The 21,724-nt window shown below is 31.7% G+C and overlaps 1 protein-coding gene across 1 annotated transcript in view; it reads right to left on the bottom strand.

Annotated features, from left to right (window-relative positions):
* Nucleotides 1-814: 814 nt before the first annotated feature.
* Nucleotides 815-21,724, bottom strand: part of LOC132757502 (amiloride-sensitive sodium channel subunit alpha-like) — a 28,795-nt gene continuing 7,885 nt past the window's right edge. The window contains exons 5-14 of the mRNA XM_060748805.1: nt 7,603-7,766; nt 6,811-6,905; nt 5,978-6,084; nt 5,329-5,492; nt 4,131-4,353; nt 3,595-3,664; nt 3,239-3,296; nt 2,114-2,181; nt 1,502-1,580; nt 815-1,094 (exon numbers count right to left, since the gene is read on the bottom strand). Coding sequence (XP_060604788.1) covers nt 915-1,094; nt 1,502-1,580; nt 2,114-2,181; nt 3,239-3,296; nt 3,595-3,664; nt 4,131-4,353; nt 5,329-5,492; nt 5,978-6,084; nt 6,811-6,905; nt 7,603-7,766 — 1,208 coding nt within the window. The 3' untranslated portion in view covers nt 815-914. The remainder of the gene's footprint in view (nt 1,095-1,501; nt 1,581-2,113; nt 2,182-3,238; nt 3,297-3,594; nt 3,665-4,130; nt 4,354-5,328; nt 5,493-5,977; nt 6,085-6,810; nt 6,906-7,602; nt 7,767-21,724) is intronic.

The following is a 21,724-nucleotide window of genomic DNA, read 5'->3' as shown; positions in this document are numbered from 1 at the left end:
TATATTAAGGTTTTTATTTCATAATGTGCACTATGGAACATGACTTTGATTTATGAATATTATAGTGCAGGATACATGCGGACTGATCTTATGTCAAAATGATTAATATATGTAACTCTAAAACGTGTGTATTTATATACATTATAAAATGTCCTTAGGACAGGTTGATATTATATATACTATTCTCAAATGTCAGAAAAAGGAGTTCGGCTTTGGCATTCCACTAGTTCACTTGTGTGTTTGTATTTGTATATTAAAAGTATGTAACATCCGTGAGTTCTTCCTCCGTTATGCGACAACGGTTGATTTGTTGCCTAAGACCAGCGATGTCGAAGCGACGATTTTGGACAGCGGGACACAACGAAGTACCTGAAATAGAAAATTAAAGGACAACCCAGGTTCGAATCCTGGTCACGGCACCAAATCAACCGTTGTCGTATAACGGAGGAAGAACTCACGGATGTTACATACTTTTAATATACAAATACAAACACACAAGTGAACGAGTGGAATGCCAAAGCCGAACTCCTTTTTCTGACATTTGAGAATAGTATATATAATATCAACCTGTCCTAAGGACATTTTATAATGTATATAAATACACATGTTTTAGAGTTACATATATTAATCATTTTGACATAAGATCAGTCCGCATGTATCCTGCACTATAATATTCATAAATCAAAGTCATGTTCCATAGTGCACATTATGAAATAAAAACCTTAATATATGTATATACATGTTGACTTGTCATTCTTTTTGAATATAGCGTGTATGACTCATTAGCCTGTGCAACCAGCTATACGACAATGACGTAAATATATGACATTGTAAATGTAGGAGTTTTATGACACTGTCATTTCAATAGACAGATGTTCAATAATTGATGTATTTTTTATCTTTGAAGTGTTTATTTATGCAAAGCTTTGTTTATCACTGTTATCAATGTTTGGATGAGTCTTCTTTTTAAAACATCGTGCACATATCACTTTTCCGAGCGAGCCAAAGAACTCAATCAGTTCTCCAACAGTAATTGCTGACAGTCCGAGCCAGAGACCAAGCTGACCTCCGATATCAGATATCAAATTCTGAGACTGAAACAAAATATACATGATTTACTAGTAGTTGAATATTGACCTTATATATTATACATATGATACTGAAAATGATCAAATGAAAAATCAATGTATCCTGAAAAATTAAAAGAAAATGGAATCTTAAATTTAGTTTGATAACCGTTCACCAAGATATGAATATAATAAAATACATATTAATATAATAAAAGCATTTAGTGATCTAGCCTATCATGAATTGTGTTCATAGAAATATCAACAAATGTACAAACAACATTGAATGGTTTATTAATATCCAAAGTATTTATTAAAGGGACTCCACAGAGGGTTTTCTACATTAAGGGACATATTTTCCCATGTTTAGTGCCTTAATTGATTGTTTTATGCTTTCTCGGTGAAGCTTTTTAGAAATGATAATGTAATAATACCTCGTAGGCTTTTTGTTGTTCAATCTTCTCGTAGACAAGTTCCCTGAAGTATATTTCTACCTTTGTCAGCGTGTCTTCACTATAAAAAATGAAAACAAGTGTACATTACATTATTTATCAGCGTCTTGTTACTGAAGTAAATCATCACATATATTTAGAAACCACTCTTGAAACAGTAATATTTTAATAAATTGTGCAATAGAAAGTTATTTATAACATTTTTTAAATATATGTAAACTGATATTTCAAATTGCATTTAATTTATAGGGAGCTCATTTTAATCATCTATAATAAAATAGCTAACACTTCAATTTTTATAAGCTTGTATTGTCATATACATGTATAAGTATAGTTTCCATACATACTCTTGCAAAAGCGTAAAAATACACTAGTACAACCATGTCATAAGCTCGACATGACATCACCCATTCATTACATCTCACATAATGGTTGACTGTAACATTTCTTATTCCATAAAACAGAGAAAAGCAGAATCCCAAAAGAACAACCAAAACGGCATTCTAAAGTTTATTTAATGTTTAAATAATATCAGGTTTTGATCTAACATTACGACTAAGATTAACGTTTTAAGGACCATACAAGATCATATACCTGTCAGATCGGTCATCCTCGTCCATAAACATGCTCATAGATTTACTTATCTTAGCATCCAGATGATCCTAGCCATATAAAGAAAAAAACAATTAATGCTATTTGTACAATGCAAATATAAAAGTTATCTTTTATCATGATATTTCGTTGAATTAGTCAATATGATTTTTAGTGTTTGTTTATTACGTGTTCCCTGAATGTAAAGAGTCCACTTATTTTCAAGACCATTTAAGATCAAACTTACGGACCCTTAGCAGGTGATTGAAGATACTACCGTTATTTTAATAGGCAGTGAAACATTCGACAGAAGAGTTTAGACAAGACGAATATTTCCTACTTTAATCAGGTATGTCACCATTTCTTATTTCTTTTATAAACCAAGCAAGAGAAATATTTCTCGCTTTTACTGTAAGGATGGTAACATGTCAGTGATTTTCCCGGAACCGACATCAACCCTCAAATGGTGGCCTAGAAAGACGTGGCAAGCTAACTTTCCGCTATACTTTGACCTATGGATGCAACTGGTTATTGTTGAATTTTAACGGTTGTGTTTGTTTGCCGGGTGAAACTAATTTGAATTTAAACAAAATAGCCCGATGACTCTTCAGGGCTAATTATAGTCTTATTGCAAATATTTTGTCTAACCATATTGGGCAAAATGTGATTATCTTGATAAAATTTGATTTAAAAAAATGTAAAAAAGAAATGACTGACTATAATTTTAAATCTCATGGTTCCAACACGCGGTATGAATTTAATACATGTAGCTATAATTTTAAGCCACGGTACATGAACGTCCTAGCTACACTTTTCAGCCCCGCAATATGAACTTACTAGCTTTCATTTTAAGTCACATAATTTGAACTTACTAGTTATCATTTTTAGCCCCGCAATATCAACTTACTAGCTTTTATTATGAACGTACTAGCTTTAGCTTAAGCCCCGCAATATCAACGTACAAGCTATAGTTTAAGTCACGTAATATAAACATTCTAGCTATAATTTAAGCCACGCGACATGAACCTACTAGCTATAATTTAAGCTACGCAATATGAACCTACTAGCTATAATTTTAAACCCCGCGTGTTAAAAGTTCTGTTATGTTCATGAAATGTAAAGTCTTACCTCGTATTGCTCTGATGGCCATTTCGACATGGAAGTTGTAAATTCAAACTTGGATTCTCTATGAAAACAACAACGACACTGAATAAACACAGATATTTAATTATTTTTAAAATTTAAACATTTTTTAAAGTTTGAAAAACATATTGCTGTATAATAATATTGATAGTAAGAGCATAGCTTTGAGGTTCACGTAAATGAATATATTGTGCCAATGCTGTGTGAGATATTTCTCTATGAATGCTGAGAATCGACTTTTATTAACTATAAGAAAGGAAGATTCCACTTTTAACAACATAACATCAAATTAAACACTGGTTTAAAACACGAACGAGTGTAGAAGACAACATAATACATACTGACATGGAGTCGGACATCTACTATTACATTCGTCTAGTTGTTTACAAAGTGTGTCCTCCATACACGCGCCTGTAAGTGAGGAATGTTTGTTTTAAATGTCTAACAAAACAATATTTAAGTTATTACTACAGGAAATAGTGTTTTCATCTAGAAACTATCACGATGTCAAACTATTGTGTTTAACAACACTTTTATATTGGACAAACCGTCACCTGGTATATCTCAAGTATTACATTGACCCTTAATTGTCCTTTAACCCTCAAGAAGAAATAAGAAATTGATTTCATTTCTGTAAAACAGATTTACATGATTAATATTTGGAACCAAATGATGTTTGATAACATATCATATTGCTTGAAATTAATTTCATTTAAAAACATTTATCTTTTATTTTTATGAAATTTCTTTCTTTTCCCTTACACTGTTTTATTTAACATCACAAGCTGGTGTATGCCAAGATCATGTGAATATATGTTGTGTTTAAACTCTTTAGAGTGATAAATGGTATATACGAATCATTATTAAATTAACTAACCATCAGTTCCGTTGCCAACAGTCGAACAAACGGACACATTTTCAGGAACATAAAAGTATGACGTCACACATCCACATATTTCTAAGAGTTTCTGTTGAACGCATGATTTAAGACATGTTTGCTTTGAGTATGACGTCCCAAAATCCCTGGCGTACAAGTTCGTAACGTCCCTTCCACTTCCACCACATTCCCCGTGGGGTGGGGGCAGACGGGTAAGTTCAGTCTGAAGTAAACATTTACAGATAACAATTAAAATAAATGTCAACACTTAATGTGACGAGACAGTGTCATTGAAGCAGCTATCGTCTGATAAATACATTAAACATGCATGTCTCCAGATGAGCCAAACTTGAATATTTCAATAAAATCACAATTAAGAAAAATGTACTAAGTAGTAATGTACACGTGACGTTGCGATTATGATTAATCACCATAATGCTACTGCGTGACTGACGCAGTAAGGGATATTTTTTGCATATTATGACCTCATTTAAGAAATTTACTTGAAGTGTAAGTGCCGTGTACAATGTGTAAATCTTAAACAATAATTTACCTTTAAATACATTTTGAAAATTTTCATAAAAAAAAGCATGAATTTGGAGGCATGCTGATTAAAGTCTTGTTAGCCAGGCCTTATATACGACTGACTTTATACCATTTAGGCATTTACCACCATATTAGCCACATAGCATCTGTAGGATTGATATTATGTTTTAAAAACAAAATGCAGATGTTGTGCATAAGCATGACAAATATCAATTAAGTACTGCATTTTAGTGCATGTCAAGCATCCTAAATATTTATATATAAATTCCAATTAATGCACTGTAAAGTGTACACAAGTGGTAGCCATTTTTCGGTCATTATGCAATCTGACAAAATATGAAACTAAGCAAACTTACTGACTGTTTAGGTTGTCAAAGCCTTTTTTCAATGTGAAGAACAATATGATTACAGAGCCACAATTTCAAAAGCGTTTATCTGACTTGATAGAAATAGTAACAAATACCTAACCTTAAATGTTGTTAGTTTAAACCTGAAAATAGCGATCAATGGGAAAATAGCGATCAATGGGAAAATAGCGATCAATGGGAAAATAACAATGGGGTAAATAGAGATCGGGGGGGGGGGGTATAAATAAAGTTGGGTGTTACGGAGTGGTATGCATGTTTCGTACAAAAGAAGAATATGGATTTACCTTTGAGATCCCGATGGAAGTTTTAAATCCCGGGGGTACCGAGATTCCTTCATCTTCCGGGAATGGATATGTCCCTCTAGGGTGGATAGCAATTCTAACACCGGCATCCGGACTTAGGGCAGCTAAATACTCATCCTGTTCTATATTTAGCTCCAGCACAAGACCTGAAAGAGTAGAGCAAGAAATTACTTTACATTTAGTAAAACCATTTATGTTCCGTTATGAGGTTGTCCAAAAGTAGGAGAAATTACAACATTTTCATTGGTTTTTTCTTTATTCTTTTTTTATAGTCTTGGTCTTTTGTTTGTGTAAATGTGTTGGTGTTGTTTTGTTCGATCTTACTAATTTCGATTGTTGTTTTGTTGTATTTTTCTTTGGACTCCGGTCTAAATCAAAGTGTGAAGACCTTAAGCGTTTTACACTTAAATAACAGGTTACTCATCATACGATATAATTATGTGGATGTTGCTTTATTATCTATTTACCGTGTGCACCAAACATTTCTTTTAGGAGAAAATAACTCACTATCAGATGGTATTGATAATTATCACTGACTGTATAAGAACCAGTTTATATGAAAGTTTCATAAGTAGATCTGAAGTCAAACAAGACACTTATAGTTTAACACATGTTATTACAGAAAACATACCCATCAGTGGTCCGGCATAATTTGTTGACAGAGCTGTATTACCGTTATCAAACGTGTTGATTGTGTAACAGTTTCCATACAGTTGACTCCGGTGATATGTAAAGTTCCTGTATGAGACAAACATTATATTAAACATATAAACATCGTAAAAGGTAAGACTATGTCAAACAAATGTGACTATTGCAAACAGATATTAATCTGAAAAAGCACGTTTATATTCAGAAAAAGTTAAATACTTACTGATTGGTTTGTTTGTTTGTTTGTTTGTTTCATTTTACGCCTTTTTCAACAGTATTTCAGTCATATAGGCGGGTAGTTTCCTAACCATCGTTCCTGGAGAGTTACACCAGTACTAGACTACCTTCCTCCGCGCTAAACTACCAAAGCATCTCCCGGGGATCGAACCCACGCCAGAGAGGTAATTGGTACTGATTGGTAGTTAATTACTTTAATAGTATTGTTACAGTAGTTTTACAGAGTTCTTTTTCTGTACGGAAATCATCAGGTCATTTCAATACGAAAGGAGTTATCTATATAACTTTTATTTAGGCATAAATAGGTATAAACTTTTTCTTATATTTTTGGTCCAAAATACTCAAGAATAAAATCAAATTTATCTTTGCAATACACGTTTTATTTATTTTATTTCTTACTGGAAGAACCGTTATTCTAGAAATGTTGAGAGTACTCTAATTAATCTATCAATTGAAAAACAGTCAAGATAAGATCGAAAATTAAAATATGCGACATTTCTGAAATAAAGTGCTCTACTTGTGTCTGCAATTCAATATGACAAACATTTTTTTTTAAACCCAATTCATGATTTGACTCACGCTGGCGAACACGATATTCCCTTCCATGTACACGACAATATTAAATCTGCTTTCTGGTGCCCATACTTCTTGAATTCATCCGTACTCAATTGTGCCTTCAATCACATAAATACACGTACTCAATATACACATTTTTATTCAACAAATAAAAACGACTGGAAATGTTCTATATTCATTTTATATATATACATGCATTTCAAAACAGAAAATAAGATTTTATGGATTTCAACAATTACAGACCATAAAAAAGATATTTAAATAATCCATCCTGTCACATTAAAGTAGATCTATCTCTGTATCATTAAATTACTACAGGGCTTGATTATAATGCCTAATTATATATATATTCGAAAACACATTATCTTGAATACTACAATGACTTATTGCTCATGCAATTTATGTTTCTGTATCAAACATGAAATATATACATCAAAGAAATGTACATTCTAATATTTTAGATTATTATGACTACATGACGATTACTCCTTTGTCTTTCGCTAATTATGATTATAACTTTATCTATGGTTTAGTTATTATGATTATTTTGGTTTCAGTGTATTGCCCGTGCGGGCTACTTTTTTGGTTATTATGATTATTACTATAATAACATAGAGTAATTGTATTGATATTTATTTAAATATATAGAAGTAAACAAATGTTTTAGTTATTATGATTCTAGATCTAACCAGGCAACCCTACGGACTATACGATAGTGAACACCTATACGATAGTGGATTCGATCAATTTACAATGTCATGGAATTAAAACAAGCTTTGTTATATCTATACGTACCGCTGTTAACGAATATGCAAACGAAGCCATGTGTGAATCATCCATTTCCGAGTAAAACTGCTCGGCAATTTCCGTGTCATTTTCCAAAGCATCCCATTTATTGAATGAATTTTGTTTCATGTACTGCTTCATAAAGTCATCGTCATCATGATATGTCTCGTTTCCTAGTGATGGAATAAAAGTTATACATTTTAACAAACAAAGACGCGTTTCTAAGGATCAGGAGAAGATGGGCTGCATATAAAATTAAGAATAAATATATAATAAGGGGCTCTCCTCATTTAGGGAGGTCATGTCGCTAAAATAATTAACTGGCATCAAAACAACTTATCTATTAAATCAACATTAAGTATGTTAATCCATACAGTGTAAAGGGACTCCACTGATCCAATGAGGTTGTTTGACGTGAAGGGACAGGAAATAATTTTTCGAGACTAATGTTCCATTTGATGAAGGCTTTCATCAATAACTTGTGTGCACAATTTCAAATTATTCGCTCACTCCCTTTTCCCAGAATAATTATACTAATTGTGAAGAGTGACCCAAAATTGAAAAGAGTTGAAAGGTTTTACACTCAAATCGGCTGAGAATACCACAAAATACGATTTTCAATTTATCTAGTAGTACATTTCTGCTTTATCTTTTGTATGGCTTCCTTTTTAAGTGTCCAAGTTGACCGATGCAAAAATTGAAATTTTATGTTTTAAGGCTTTTGGACCTCAATGGAGTTCTTTTAATGTATTGTGTTCAGAAGTCGGTAAATGATTGTGAAGTCTAATTTTCATTTTAAATAAAACAATTTTACAGTATAATGTCGAGCTTGTCTGCGTATTTATTTCAGTTAATTAATCCAAGCAAGTTGTTTACAGAATAGAGAAAGCAATCTGAAGAAAGCAAGCCAATGTAATATAACGAACATAGATACGAGTTAAAACTGTGTCTTTAATTTCAGTCAAAAATAACTCTGAAAATGCCTTATACTTTATTCGTTATCATTTTGACTTCATTTAATTTTCCACTTTAAGGAACAGGCTTTACTTGTGACGCGACATGTAGCTGAAACTACATGTAGGTGTTTCGTTTACATCATTTATATTGAAATTTAATGGGGTAAAATAAGAACGGTTGTGCCGAACACAACTTTATACCGTAACTGCTTCTATTACTTTATTTCTTCTCAAATAGCGTTAAGCGTAAATCATTCAATTAGGTTGTAATAATTGTAAAATCAGTCTAACTAAATATTGCTTATCAAAATCCTTTAGCTTGTTGGGGCTACATGCGGCAAAATCAGACAAGCTCGGACCACAATCGGCCTGCACATCTTTATTGTTTAATCATGGTCTTTATTTTTCGCTATTCCGTCAGTACTAAGTACTCTCGTATTTTTTCAATTTTCCCTAAATATGAAAAATGGTCTCGACCATATCGAAAGACGGACAAGTCAATTTCAAACATTTTAAGGGTTAAGAGAATTTGTTATTCATGTTTATTCATGTCTCTTTGATTTTTATAATTTGCAATTATGCCTTTTTGTTATTAACCGAAAATAAATTATCAACACTTATAGGTTAACATTCTTTTAATAAAAGATTGGGAATAATTATTTCGCTTTTATTTCATAACCATAGCATTTTTATATTAAATATTATTTTACTTTTAGTAAGATTACTTTTATATGATACATAAACAGGGAACAGGTAAAATTATTAAACCGAACATTTATTAATCAGACAGCTCAAACTTTATAGAATTGAACGTCGGTCTAATTGTTCTTTGATGACTGATTGATTTACAATAATTCTCGATACTTGAATAATTTCCACGGAACATTTAATTAAACTTTATATGAGAATGTTTGTAAATTCAATGAATAATATTTGTATAGTTATTTCTCATTAAATACACCATTAGATGTTTGCATTAAGTTAGTTCCCATGACGGTTCACATCAATGTTTGATTTTCATTTCAAATAGTACTCTGTACTTAAACAAGTAGATTGATTCAATCAATTATGTTTTGTTCTATTTACTATTTAGATACCTTCAAACATAGTGTTTAACAGCAGTCCATAGTATATTGTTATAGTATATGAATAAATAATAAAGCAATTGAAACAAAATACAGACTATATCGTACTTTAATAGCTGAAAGAAGAAATATTTCTATTAAAACATATTAATCATTCAATAAAAGGTAACCTTAAACGTGAAATTAGAACAAGTAATTACGGTAAGTGTAAATAAGTTATTAAAAATAATGAATAACACAGTGTCTATACGGGTTCTCTATAAAGACACATGAACCCTCTAAAATGAGTACATTATTGCTTCTTCATGTAGGACAAACATGTGTTTGATACTCTATTTATAAGCATTTACATAATGTTTTTTGACGATAATCACTTGAAAGTAGCCCTTAATGTGAAACATTTCTTATATGTAAAGAAAGAAACACAGGACTGGTGATATTTTCACTTCAAAAATACCAAGGAAGTACATAATGATTTAATTATATGGTCAATAAGTAATTTTTCGAAAATATAACAGGATTCCACAAATAAAAGGTTTTAGAGAGAGTAAAAGTCTATCAATTGTGATTTTATGAAATTGGGGGAGGGGATGTGCATTGTAGGTGGGGTTAATGAACTTGTCACAGAATTCCTTCAATTAATAACATGACTTACATCATAAACCAAAACGCGATTTAAATATGTTTAATTAAATGACAAAAGTAAAAGTTCAAGCTAATTACATGATAAGGTTCTTAGATTCAATATTTCACAACGGAAATAAAGGGTCATTGTCGAATGAATATAAAAACAACATAAAGCTAACTAACATCTCCATTACAAACTGAACCATAGATATCTTGACATCTCCATCATCGTCAAACGATTAAATGAATAAACAGAAATGGTCATAACTGTCAAAGTTTTTTTTATTTATATTTCTATATATAATTACGGCAAAAAACCAACTTTTAAGGGGTTGGCTGAAGGGATAGCCCACCCCCCATCCGCAATTTTGGGTTTCCATCTTTCGGTTGTTCTTATTAAAAAAAGGGGCAAGGGAAAATATTAAAGGGGGTCCAAACTGGCCTGGATCCATTTCCCAAAACCCATTTTTTTTTTTTTTCTGAAGTTATATATTTTATTTGGCTTCTGTTACTTTTTGGCCATTAGAACATTAACAGTGATTTAGGTATAATATACATTTGTATATTGGAGTCAAAATTACTACTTTTTATGACAAATAATTTTACATTTAGCGCTTCTTTCATAAATTTATAAACATGTAATATGCTCTGAAATCATTATTTAAATATTATTAACCATTTTGCAAATTTTGCCCGTACTAAAATAGAAATATTTATTTGTTTATTGAGGCATAATTGACATTTTAGTACAGGGAAATTTTTACAGCTGTCAAACAGCATTGTCTTGACAGTTTTTTTTTCTTCCTTAAAATTTATAACTAATTGTATTCAATGTACCATCCCTTATCAATAAATTTTAATGGATATTTCCTGGAAATTGATATAATGCAGCTGCTGTTGATGTTAGAATAATAATTATATTTACATACCGTTCTTTTATAAATACACATCCAATGTTTTTCTGTCTCTTAATATAATGGTTATTTTGTTTTATTATCATTTTTATTCTACTTGCAATCAGCACAATGACTACAATTGATTTACTAAATTCACGCGGCATTTGATCAATACAATTTTTGTTATTTGCTAACATTTACAGTTTACAAAAACTGTTTAACAAATGCATGCAGTTTAATTAGATAAAATGTAGATGTAAACATAGCAGGCAAAAGGTGAATTAAACATTTTTAACTTAGAAAATTATGAAAACATGCATGAAGCAATTATTCTTAAAACTTGTCATATATTTTTGTATTGGCTGTTTAACAATGTTTTACATTCTCATATACAACATTGGCGTGGTTTTCAAAACCAATTAAAGCTGACAAGATTAACTAGCGCATTTCCTTCAATTTTAATATCACTTTAAGCCAATTTAGAGGTTAGATCTAGAGCAGTTGGTGTTCAAACTAATATGAGAAATACGTTGTTCACGACAAGGTATTGGTTGCGGGTGGTGTGTTCACGACATAGTGTTGGTTGCGGGTGTAGTGTTCACGACAAAGTGTTGGCTGCGGGTGTAGTGTTCACGACAAAGTGTTGGTTGCGGGTGTAGTGTTCACGACAAAGTGTTGGTTGCGGGTGGTGTGTTCACGACAAGGCGTTGGTTGCGGGTGGTGTGTTCACGACAAGGTGTTGGTTGCGGGTGGTGTGTTCACGACAAGGTGTTGGTTGCGGGCGGTGTGGTCACGACAATGTGTTGGTTGCGGGTGGTGTGTTCACGATAAGGCGTTGGTTGCGGGTGGTGTGCTCACCAGTAATATTTATTCTCTCTTGTCTGTTCAGACTACAAGTCATTTACTTAGAAATGCCTTGCAAATTAGTCGGTATCATATTAGCCGCGTCACGACAAAACCAACGTAGTGCGTTTGCGACCAGCATGGACCCAGACCAGCCTGCGCTTCCGCGCAGTCTGATCAGGATCCATGCTATTCGCTTACCAACTCTATTACAAGTATGAAAACTTAAAGCGAACAGCATGGATCCTGATCAGACTGCATGGCAGGCTGGTCTGGATCCATGCTGGTCGCAAATGCATTATATTGGTTTTGTCGTGACGCGGCTCATATTTTAATTGTATGCAAACTACGTGAATAATAATGATCAATCTGATTAAAATCAGCTCTAAATAAAGCTCCGCTATAAGATCTGAGCTTGACCATGAACGAAATTATTTCTTGTGACTATTCACACAGCTAATTATCGGCGAGCTTTCATAATTTTGAAAGCGGTGTGGTTATTGGCACGGGGGAGGAAGTGTAACACGAAGGATGGAGTTCTTATGATAACTTGTTCAGGAGTTTTTGTGATAACTGTCACGGAGTTCGTCGGAAAACATCTGTATATACTACAAAAACACTCGTTAAAAAAAGGTTATTTTCATCTTTCAAAAAAGAGTTTTAAGTGCTAAATTAAACTTTAATGATTAAGCTTGTCTTACATCTTGTATTATGTGTCAAAAACTAATTCACAGCCAATTTTAATCGTCTCTTGCCTAAAATCTGGTAGTTTTGAGTAAAATTTCCAAATTACTTGCCAATTCACAAGTATTGACCGGTTTATTTCTGGTCTTCATCCTTGCCATACATAATTACCTAATTATAATGCAAAATTGCAAACATAAATCACCGGCTAACAGATTTATACCCGATTTTTCAAATGTCCCGGAGTTCTTGTGATAACTCTGAAGATGTCACAGAGTTCTTATGATAACTTTTGTTATTGCCAGTGTGTTTCTTGTTCTAAATGCTGCACGTTTTAGTGTTTTTTTATTATTCAATGAGACTGTAAATCATTATGAAATATAATACGCTCATCCTTTGCGCAACAATTTGACTGGTTGAGAATAATATTGTATATACCATGCAATAAGTATGAAAGATAGTAACTCTTAACTGTTAACTTAGATTACCGTAAATACCCATCCTATTACAACTGTTACACAAAATAGCAGGACCGTGAAGCTTTAATGGTAAAAGTTTGTTTTTACCTACGGATTAGCTCGGGAAAACCCACATTTGCCGAGTTCCGGATAACATCTTTATATAAAACTATTTATTAATACCGCGTTATTATCCTTTTTTTTTGTTTGGGTCGTCAGACCAAACAAATAATGGTAGCGAAATTTCAGACCCTGATGCTGTTAATTGCAAATGCCGAAAGTAGTCCGCTTTTTTGAAGCGGTTACTTCCCTTTATATGTATACACTAACGCCGAAAATTTCAGGGGAGATCACTGCGTAAAGATTGTCAAATGACAGGCGCATTAATTTTCAAGCAAAATAGTTTCCGAATGGTGGACGATTTCTAATATTGTTTCATTCTTTATAGATATACATGCTTATAGTAAGCTCCATGACTATTTACATCTGTTAAACAACAGGTCTAGCGTCGAAATAATAATAGTTACAAACCCTAATTTAGAATAATATAGTTTTCTTTAGACCATTTACATATAACTTAACCGTAGCCAAGGGATTTGCACACTCGCTTAGGCATCGAGAGGTCTGGAGTTCGAATCCCAGTTTAGGCAACTCATTTTTTTTAAATTGTTTAAAGTCAAACATTGAATTGAATATCAGTGTTGCAATTAGTCTTATAGCCAATTTACTACAGTTAAAACACTTGAAAGCATTGGTGGCAGTATACAAAAACAAATTGGATTATAATCTCACAACCTTCACCTTTCCGACATTCTGAGACCCAAACAAATTCAGCGCATTCTGTGCTTTGATTTTATATGTCAACAACTAGATACTTCTAAGAAAGTAGGAGTATTAAGTGTGCAACCATAATGTCAATTGTCCTATTGATAAAACCACCAAAATACTAAGGCAAATTTTATTTACAAAAGCTTATGAATGTTGGTGCTCTGTAACACGTTGACCATAAAACTGAGCCATTTTTTAACATTAATAACCCATAATGCAAAAGAAATGTTTTTGTTTCACTTAAAAAAAGCGAACTATTGGAGATTCCCAAAAGTCACTCATTGGCCAATCACTTGAACGTTCTCTATCTTCTGCTTATTTTGGCAAGTACAGTTTCATTGTGATTAAGTATTTTGTATGAAGGTCAAAATACTACTTTGCTATGTTTATGACAAATAACTTTAAATTGGCAGTATTGTCTTTGATTCAGGAAACAAATATCTACAAGCTCTAAAACAAATATTTAAATAAGATCAAATTCGCCTTTTTGAAACAAGTAAAAATGTATTTGTTTCAGAGGCAAATCAATTCAGTTTCAGAGGCAATCAATTCAGTTGTTACAGTAGTGATTAAGTATTTTGTATGGAAGGCATACTACCAAATCAACAATGAATGTGGTTACAATTTGCTACCTTTATCACAAATTATTTCATATTAAGCAGCTGAATGTTCTTAATCCATTACTATAACTTTAACTTTATTATAACTTTCTACAGAATAGAATACATTTGTATTTAATTATTTCTGAGACTTTGTATGTATGTGCCCCCTGAGGACCAACAAGGGTTATAATAGTTCACAAAATGAAGCTCTAGTTAAGACCCATAAATAAACATAGTGGGGGACAGAACAGGATCAGAACAGAAAACTCGGTACAAGCTTATATGTTAAATCTTAAATATATAATCGCTTTAAAAACTTCAAAATAAAACAAAATCAAGTGTGCAATACAAATAGAAAAGAAATCACAAACAATATGAAGAAAATTTGTTTGAAAAACTTGTGATTTATATGTTAGAACTTAATTGAAATTGATTTCCGAAGCAATACAACATCGAATTACAGTTGGATTGATTTTACGGTTGTTTTAATTCTTTTATAATTGTGAGTTTGAATATTGTTACGTTGTATGTTCATTGTTTCCCTTTGAACTTTAGAACTACATCAGTGAACTTGATATGGATATTGGCGTCAGTTCAATTGGACATACGTCAATATAATTATTATGAAAATAGTAGCAAACAATACAGTCAGTGTTAGACTTGTTTGAAAATCGTGATCGTATATCCAGGTCATTATTTCATTGTATTTGCATGATAAGCTGCAATGATATCTTTGAGAACCGGGATATCTGGCCACTTTATAAGGTTATCGCATGGTTTGGAACTTTTTATTTGTTCTTACTAACCCATTATACTCAGTACACTTCAATGAGCCTTTAAAACTGTATTGATATATAACAGTACAGGTTTTTTCATTGATTCATATAGGAAAAAAGAACTCGAATGCTATATAACGGTTGAGTTTTTTTGCGCACCTTGTTTATATCAATGCAGTTTTTTTTTTCACAGAGGCTCCAATGGGGCAGTGGTAACGAACATTCCCAGTAGCAAAAAATGGAATTAATAAAATAAAATAAATAAATAAATACAATGAAAAATAAAAAATAAACAAAGATAATTAATAAAGTGAAATTTTCTCTCATTAAACAAAAGACAAATCCGCTGAATGAATTATTTCCACTGAAAAAATCCCTTTTATCTTGAATCAATATTGGTAACAGTTTACAATTCGCCTCTAACATTGGATGTCTTTTGTATATCATTTTTTTCGGCAGCGAAAACAACTGCCGTATCATTAATAACTGTACTGTAGCTAACGATTTATTTATTTATTTCTATTACAAAAAAGAAAACATTATGCCATTGCGATAAAACAGTTATAGTATATGAAACTTGTTATTTACGAGGATATAACACTGGCTGGGCGACATCTCGGGGTGTTTCTACGAAAAATTGTCTTGGTCTGACGGCCTTGCCATTTTTTAGCAGAAACATCCCTTGATGTCGCCCTAGCCAGTGTTATATCCTCATAACTAACTCGTTTCATGTACAATAACTATTACGTATAAATATTAAAGAAATATTTTTATGAAAACTTATCAACGTTTTTCCCATAATATCGTGGTTGATTCTCGTAGCGCTGTAATTTAGAGGTGTACATTAACAGGGAAGAAAAATGCATAAATGACAACGCGCAGTTGAGGCACTTTTTAAAGGGACTCACTGCATTGAGGTTCTTTACATGCGGGACTGGAAATATTTTTCTAAGATTTTTGTATTAAATAGTGTAGGTCTGGAAACTTGTGTGCAAAATTATATGCACAATTTCAGGCCAATCCCTCTCCCCGTTTGTCCAGAATAATAATTTATTTTTGTTAAAATGGAACAACAAGAAAAGCATTGATGCAAAGCATCAAAGGGCGTCCAAGCAAGAAATGCAGCAGGTGAAGATGAACTAGTAGACATATGATGACAAAATATTCTTATAATCTTTTCAACGGTTAATTTGTTTTTACCAGAATTTTATATCACTTATGAATGAACGGACGAAAGACATTGTTCATTATGAACTTTGATTGGCATGCTAGAGATTTGAATATTACTTGTTATTTCTTTGTGATCGTGATTATTAATAGCAACGGATATTCATATATACAATCATTTATAATCCATATGTGTAACGCATGATCATCACCACACTTGTGGAATTTTCCCTTATTATGTTATCACTATTAGCGAAGAGCCCCTCTTAAGGTATCTGTCCACACTTGGTAAAAATATGACACTGGTTATATTACCATGTTGATCATGTTGAGCTTAATTGTTTATTATACAATAATTGTAATATCTATTTTAATAAAAAAAATGCAGATTTTATGAATATTGTTTTCTTTTCTTTTTTGTGTCTATGTGCTTTTTTAATAATGAGTTTTTTACGTTTACTACTCTTTTTTATTAAAATTGTAAAATAAATTTTAAGAATTCAATTGTCATATTGACCGACGATAATAAGTCAAAACTTAACTTGAAAAAATCAGTAAATTATGGTTAATCTTTCAATATATAATATTGTTTATTCTTAAACCATGTACATGCACATTTGTATTTTTCTTTATCATTTTTTAATTATCAATCAATTGAATAATTCATAAAATCAAATTTGTAACTTTGAATAATTCATCGGCATCTTTACTAAACACGAATAACAAATTAAATAAAATGTTTCAAAGTTGATAGTGTCATATTATTACCATAAAAAATGTACCTTTTTTCTCAATTATTGTACATATTCATTGTTTTTATCTCATATCAGGTACGTATATTAATATGTTAATGTACGTACCTGCTCATATAGATAAAATGAAACATGCTATTGTTGTTGTTGTTGTTGTTTTTCGAATTGTATGTTTATGTATAATAATAATCAATAAATTTGAGAGTTGATCTGTGTTTATTAATTATTGTAACCAAACTAAGTGATAAACATTCATTTTGGAAAAAAAAGCTTATTTATCTGTAAAATATTTGTTCTGTTCTGTAACGATATCAAACATCTACTCCGGAACCGGGAGAGACCGGACAATAAACGTGTGATACTATTCGCCGGTCACTAGTAAATCCTGGTCAAAATAGACCGGGAGAGACCGGGAATTACCGATAGGAGTACATCCCTCTATAAATAGATTTTCGGAATACTCATCATTCTATATACATGTATAACTATAACATACCATAACCCACTGTGTACTACAAAATGATATTTAAAAAAAACTCCGAAGAGCGCTATTTACTGACGGAAAAGGTTATTTCATTTGAAAATGTTTGCATTGCGAAATTCTCCAGTTCGCTATTCATTGCACATATCGCGACATTTCATTTTTAATTAATAATCAAGCACCCTCATACCGATCGGAATGATCGGCTTTTATTATGACGGACTAAAAGGCTCGAGAAGTTGCTGCCGCCCTTTCACAAAATCTGATTTCATTCCATAAAGGGCGCCGCGCTTCGGCGCGGACGCCAACAATGAAAAGCATTGCACCGTTTTACAATCCGGAAAACCTACCAATTTCAACCAATTTAGTTCTTAGAATCTTCATTATCCTTTGCAGATTTTTTCCTTTTTTTAACTGCTTTATTTGATTTTTGTAAGGTTTTAATTTTTTGTTTGTTTTTAGACCCATGGGCCTCAGTGGAGTTCTTTTGATAGGTGTGACTCGGGGCAAAACGTTAAAACGTCATAATGCATTGACGTATTATCAAAAGCATGGTACAAGTAAGAAAGTACACAAATATTTTAAGAAAATATACAAACATGGATCTTTCAAACATATATTTTGGGAGTATTATTTTTCAAAATTCAAACACTAACATTTAAATTATTGACACTAGATATATTTATGTCCTAATAAGTATACTTAAAGGTCATCTTTGAAATAGATGCCGATTAGTAAGGTGTTTTACAAATCAAATAATTCAAAAAGGAAATTAGTAATTCATAACTAAGAAGAAGACTTGAGTATCATATGGTTTACAACAAATCAAATAGAAACACTTTGTGTGTAGGTGTATCTGGCGCACCAAAGTTCTTTTAAACTGACAAACAGTGTCAGATTTCGTCCTTAAATTCGACCCTGTCCTAATTATTGCACAACATAGAAATGGATTGATAACCGAACGTTGTGACTGTAAAATGGTGTTATAATATACAAGTAAATGTTACATGACACATGTACTAAACTAGTTAATAACGTTTTTCGATTTCATTTATGATGACCAATGAAAGGATTGAGAAAATATATAGAATCAAGGTATTGATAGTGTATAGCAATTAAGGACGTATCGGTAACATCAATATAAACAGAATTCATAGTGACAAAAGCTTAATTTCCATATTTGCTATTAGTAAATTATATCTTCCACAAATACTGTCATAGAAATAAAATCAATGCCATCCAACATAATTAAACAGCCGTTCCAATTAATTTATAAGTATTGATATTGAAATGTTCAAAGAACAAGCATCATTCATTCCTTTTTAGTCGGGTTCATATTTCATTAATTAAATGAATAGTAAAACTATTCATTTTGAATTGATATTGATGATATTGAACCAATTTATCGTAAACCATTGAGTAAAGTGCGCTCTTTTAGGATTCCCTTAATTGGTACAATTTTTAATCAGTATATTTTTGTTACAATAAATAAATTGAGACGTACCACGATTCATCCATGGAAAGATAACAATGAAGTTTTAAACTATAGCAGAGACCTTATTTCCCGCCCCACTAATTTATAGATGTGACTTTGTGCTAGTAGTAGTGGGGCGGGAAATAAGGTCTCTGCTGTCAAAATAGTGCAAATTGTGATACAAGCATGAAACTTTCAGGAAATTATCTTTAGACCATGTAGATTTCAAAAGTGAAGTGGGCCCAAAAATATCTCTGCTCATTCAAGATGGCCGCCATTTTCAAGATGGCCGCCGTATAAATTTGATGTACATAATAGATCATTCATTCCAATTTTTTGTACAGACCTGAAACTTACACCAAAGCATGCATATAGTTTCCCCTTTTCAAAAAATTAAATCTTTAAGCAATTTCTCTTGCATATTTCTTCAGAATCCAAGATGGCGTCCAATATGGCTGCCAATTTTAATAAAAACTGATATATCTCTTTTGTAGTATAATTTTTTGCACATGGTATGCGTATTTCCATATAAAATTGTTAACTATATTAGAAAAAATATCAAATTTTAGGTTAACCACATTGTTAGTCATGTTTTTAGTTTTTTGTACAAAAAAAATCTTTAAAAAAATCAAAGAAAAAGTGCCATTTTTTTTCATTTTTCTCTAACATGGTTTTCTAGGTCTATGTACAAAATTCCAAAAGTTACATAGTTTCTTAAAGTGTATTTGATATTCAATCAACACTATGTTTTATTGTATAATTATAACAAAAACAAACAAAAATGTGAAGGTTTTATACTTATTAAAAGTGGGTAGGGTAAATTTATCAGACAATTGTAGTACAAAATAACGTTTTTTAAGAATTCTTATGCAAATATTCACTGTAAAAGTATTTTATTGTATTAAGGTATTTTTGTTTTCCTTCAGGTCTAGAGGCTGTACTAAAATATCAATAAATACAGATACAATCATATGTATACATTCAGTTATTAAATGTGTTTGCATGATATAAGTTGTTTCAATAGTCATAATATAACTTGATAATTGTACAGAAAGAAGACTGAATATTCATCAAAGAACCAAATGTTAGATAAAATCATGCCTGGACCTTAGTGAAATGTTGTCTATTTATGAATACAATTATTTCCTGCACAATTTAGTCTTGCTAAAAGCTTGTAACATTCAAAGTTATATTTACTTGCACATCATTGTAACCAAGTATAATTGAATAAGTACCGTCCATTTCTAATAACTTATGTAGACATGATATTTTCAAAAGAAACAAAAAATTAGGCGACTGATACATCATATTATCTAATGACTAGGTGTGCTAAAATAGGTATCAATAAAACCGCTTGACTCACATAACAAACATATCTTATACTTTGGAATATAAACTAAATGTGTTCCTACTTTATTTTTCCCATAAAACAAGAGAGCATTGTTGACCCTAGATCACGCGCCTAAGATCCACTGCTGGAAAAGGTCTATAATTCTTTTATACTGAAGAATGCTAAAATCATATAAGGAGTATCTTTTTTTCGCCAGTCATGATTTATAGAATCATGTCCAATAACTAGGCTCTCAGAACTACAAGAAGACTCATATAACTATATTCCAGTAAGAGTCCATGTCAACTAAGTGATTTTGACCCTATGCCAATAGTTTATAATCTTTATATAGCATCACAATGTTATGATATACGATATTTTCTCTTCTCTGTGCACATAGTTTCGGAGAAGAATTTTAATATATAAGTCAATGTAAACTAAGTGACAGGGAAAGCCATTTTGGACTGCAGGAACATGATTTAAAGGCCCTCACGAGGAACACAGTTTTTAAAGACTTGTGTAGGGAATCGCATTGAAGTTGTTTTGTTGTTGATGTTATTAAAAAAATCAACAAACAAACAAACTGTAATGCCTAGAGCTTAGATAGTCAAAATATAACATTGCCAAGTAAAGAAGACCTCTTTAAAAGTTACATTAAACACTTTTGTATCATTAAGTGTACATGCAATAAAAAAATCTTCTCAAACATCAAAATGCATAGAGCACTGGTACTAAGCTGGCATTAACACCACCTTAGGTCTTTATTTACACATTTAATGAATCATGCTCATAGAGCCACCTTAGTTTACAGACTTGTATAGGAAAGCACATTAAAAACATCTAGTGTTAAACTTCATTGACTTGAAATAAGATATTTGGGATGCAGACTGATATAACATGCATAATTTTGTATGATGCTACTGCAGTCTAAAATGGTTTTGCAATGGTATCACTTAATTTACAAAGACTACTGTAATAAATCTGTTTTCTCTTAACCTACACTATCCGACGCATATACATTAATCATGTATCATCATAATTATGTTATAATAATGATATATCATGGACAACATGGTCCAAATTTACCAAACACAAAAGGTCACTAAGTTTATATGGACTCGTATATAGATATGGTTATTAAAGTTCTCTCGTGTGAAATAAAAAATTGAAAG

The sequence above is a fragment of the Ruditapes philippinarum genome, unplaced genomic scaffold (genome assembly GCF_026571515.1).
Source record: "Ruditapes philippinarum isolate M1 unplaced genomic scaffold, ASM2657151v2 ctg1267_1_1_1_1, whole genome shotgun sequence".
Classification (NCBI taxonomy): domain Eukaryota; kingdom Metazoa; phylum Mollusca; class Bivalvia; order Venerida; family Veneridae; genus Ruditapes; species Ruditapes philippinarum.
The sequence above is the reverse complement of the archived record's forward strand: the minus strand, read 5'-3'. Positions and strand labels throughout refer to the sequence as shown.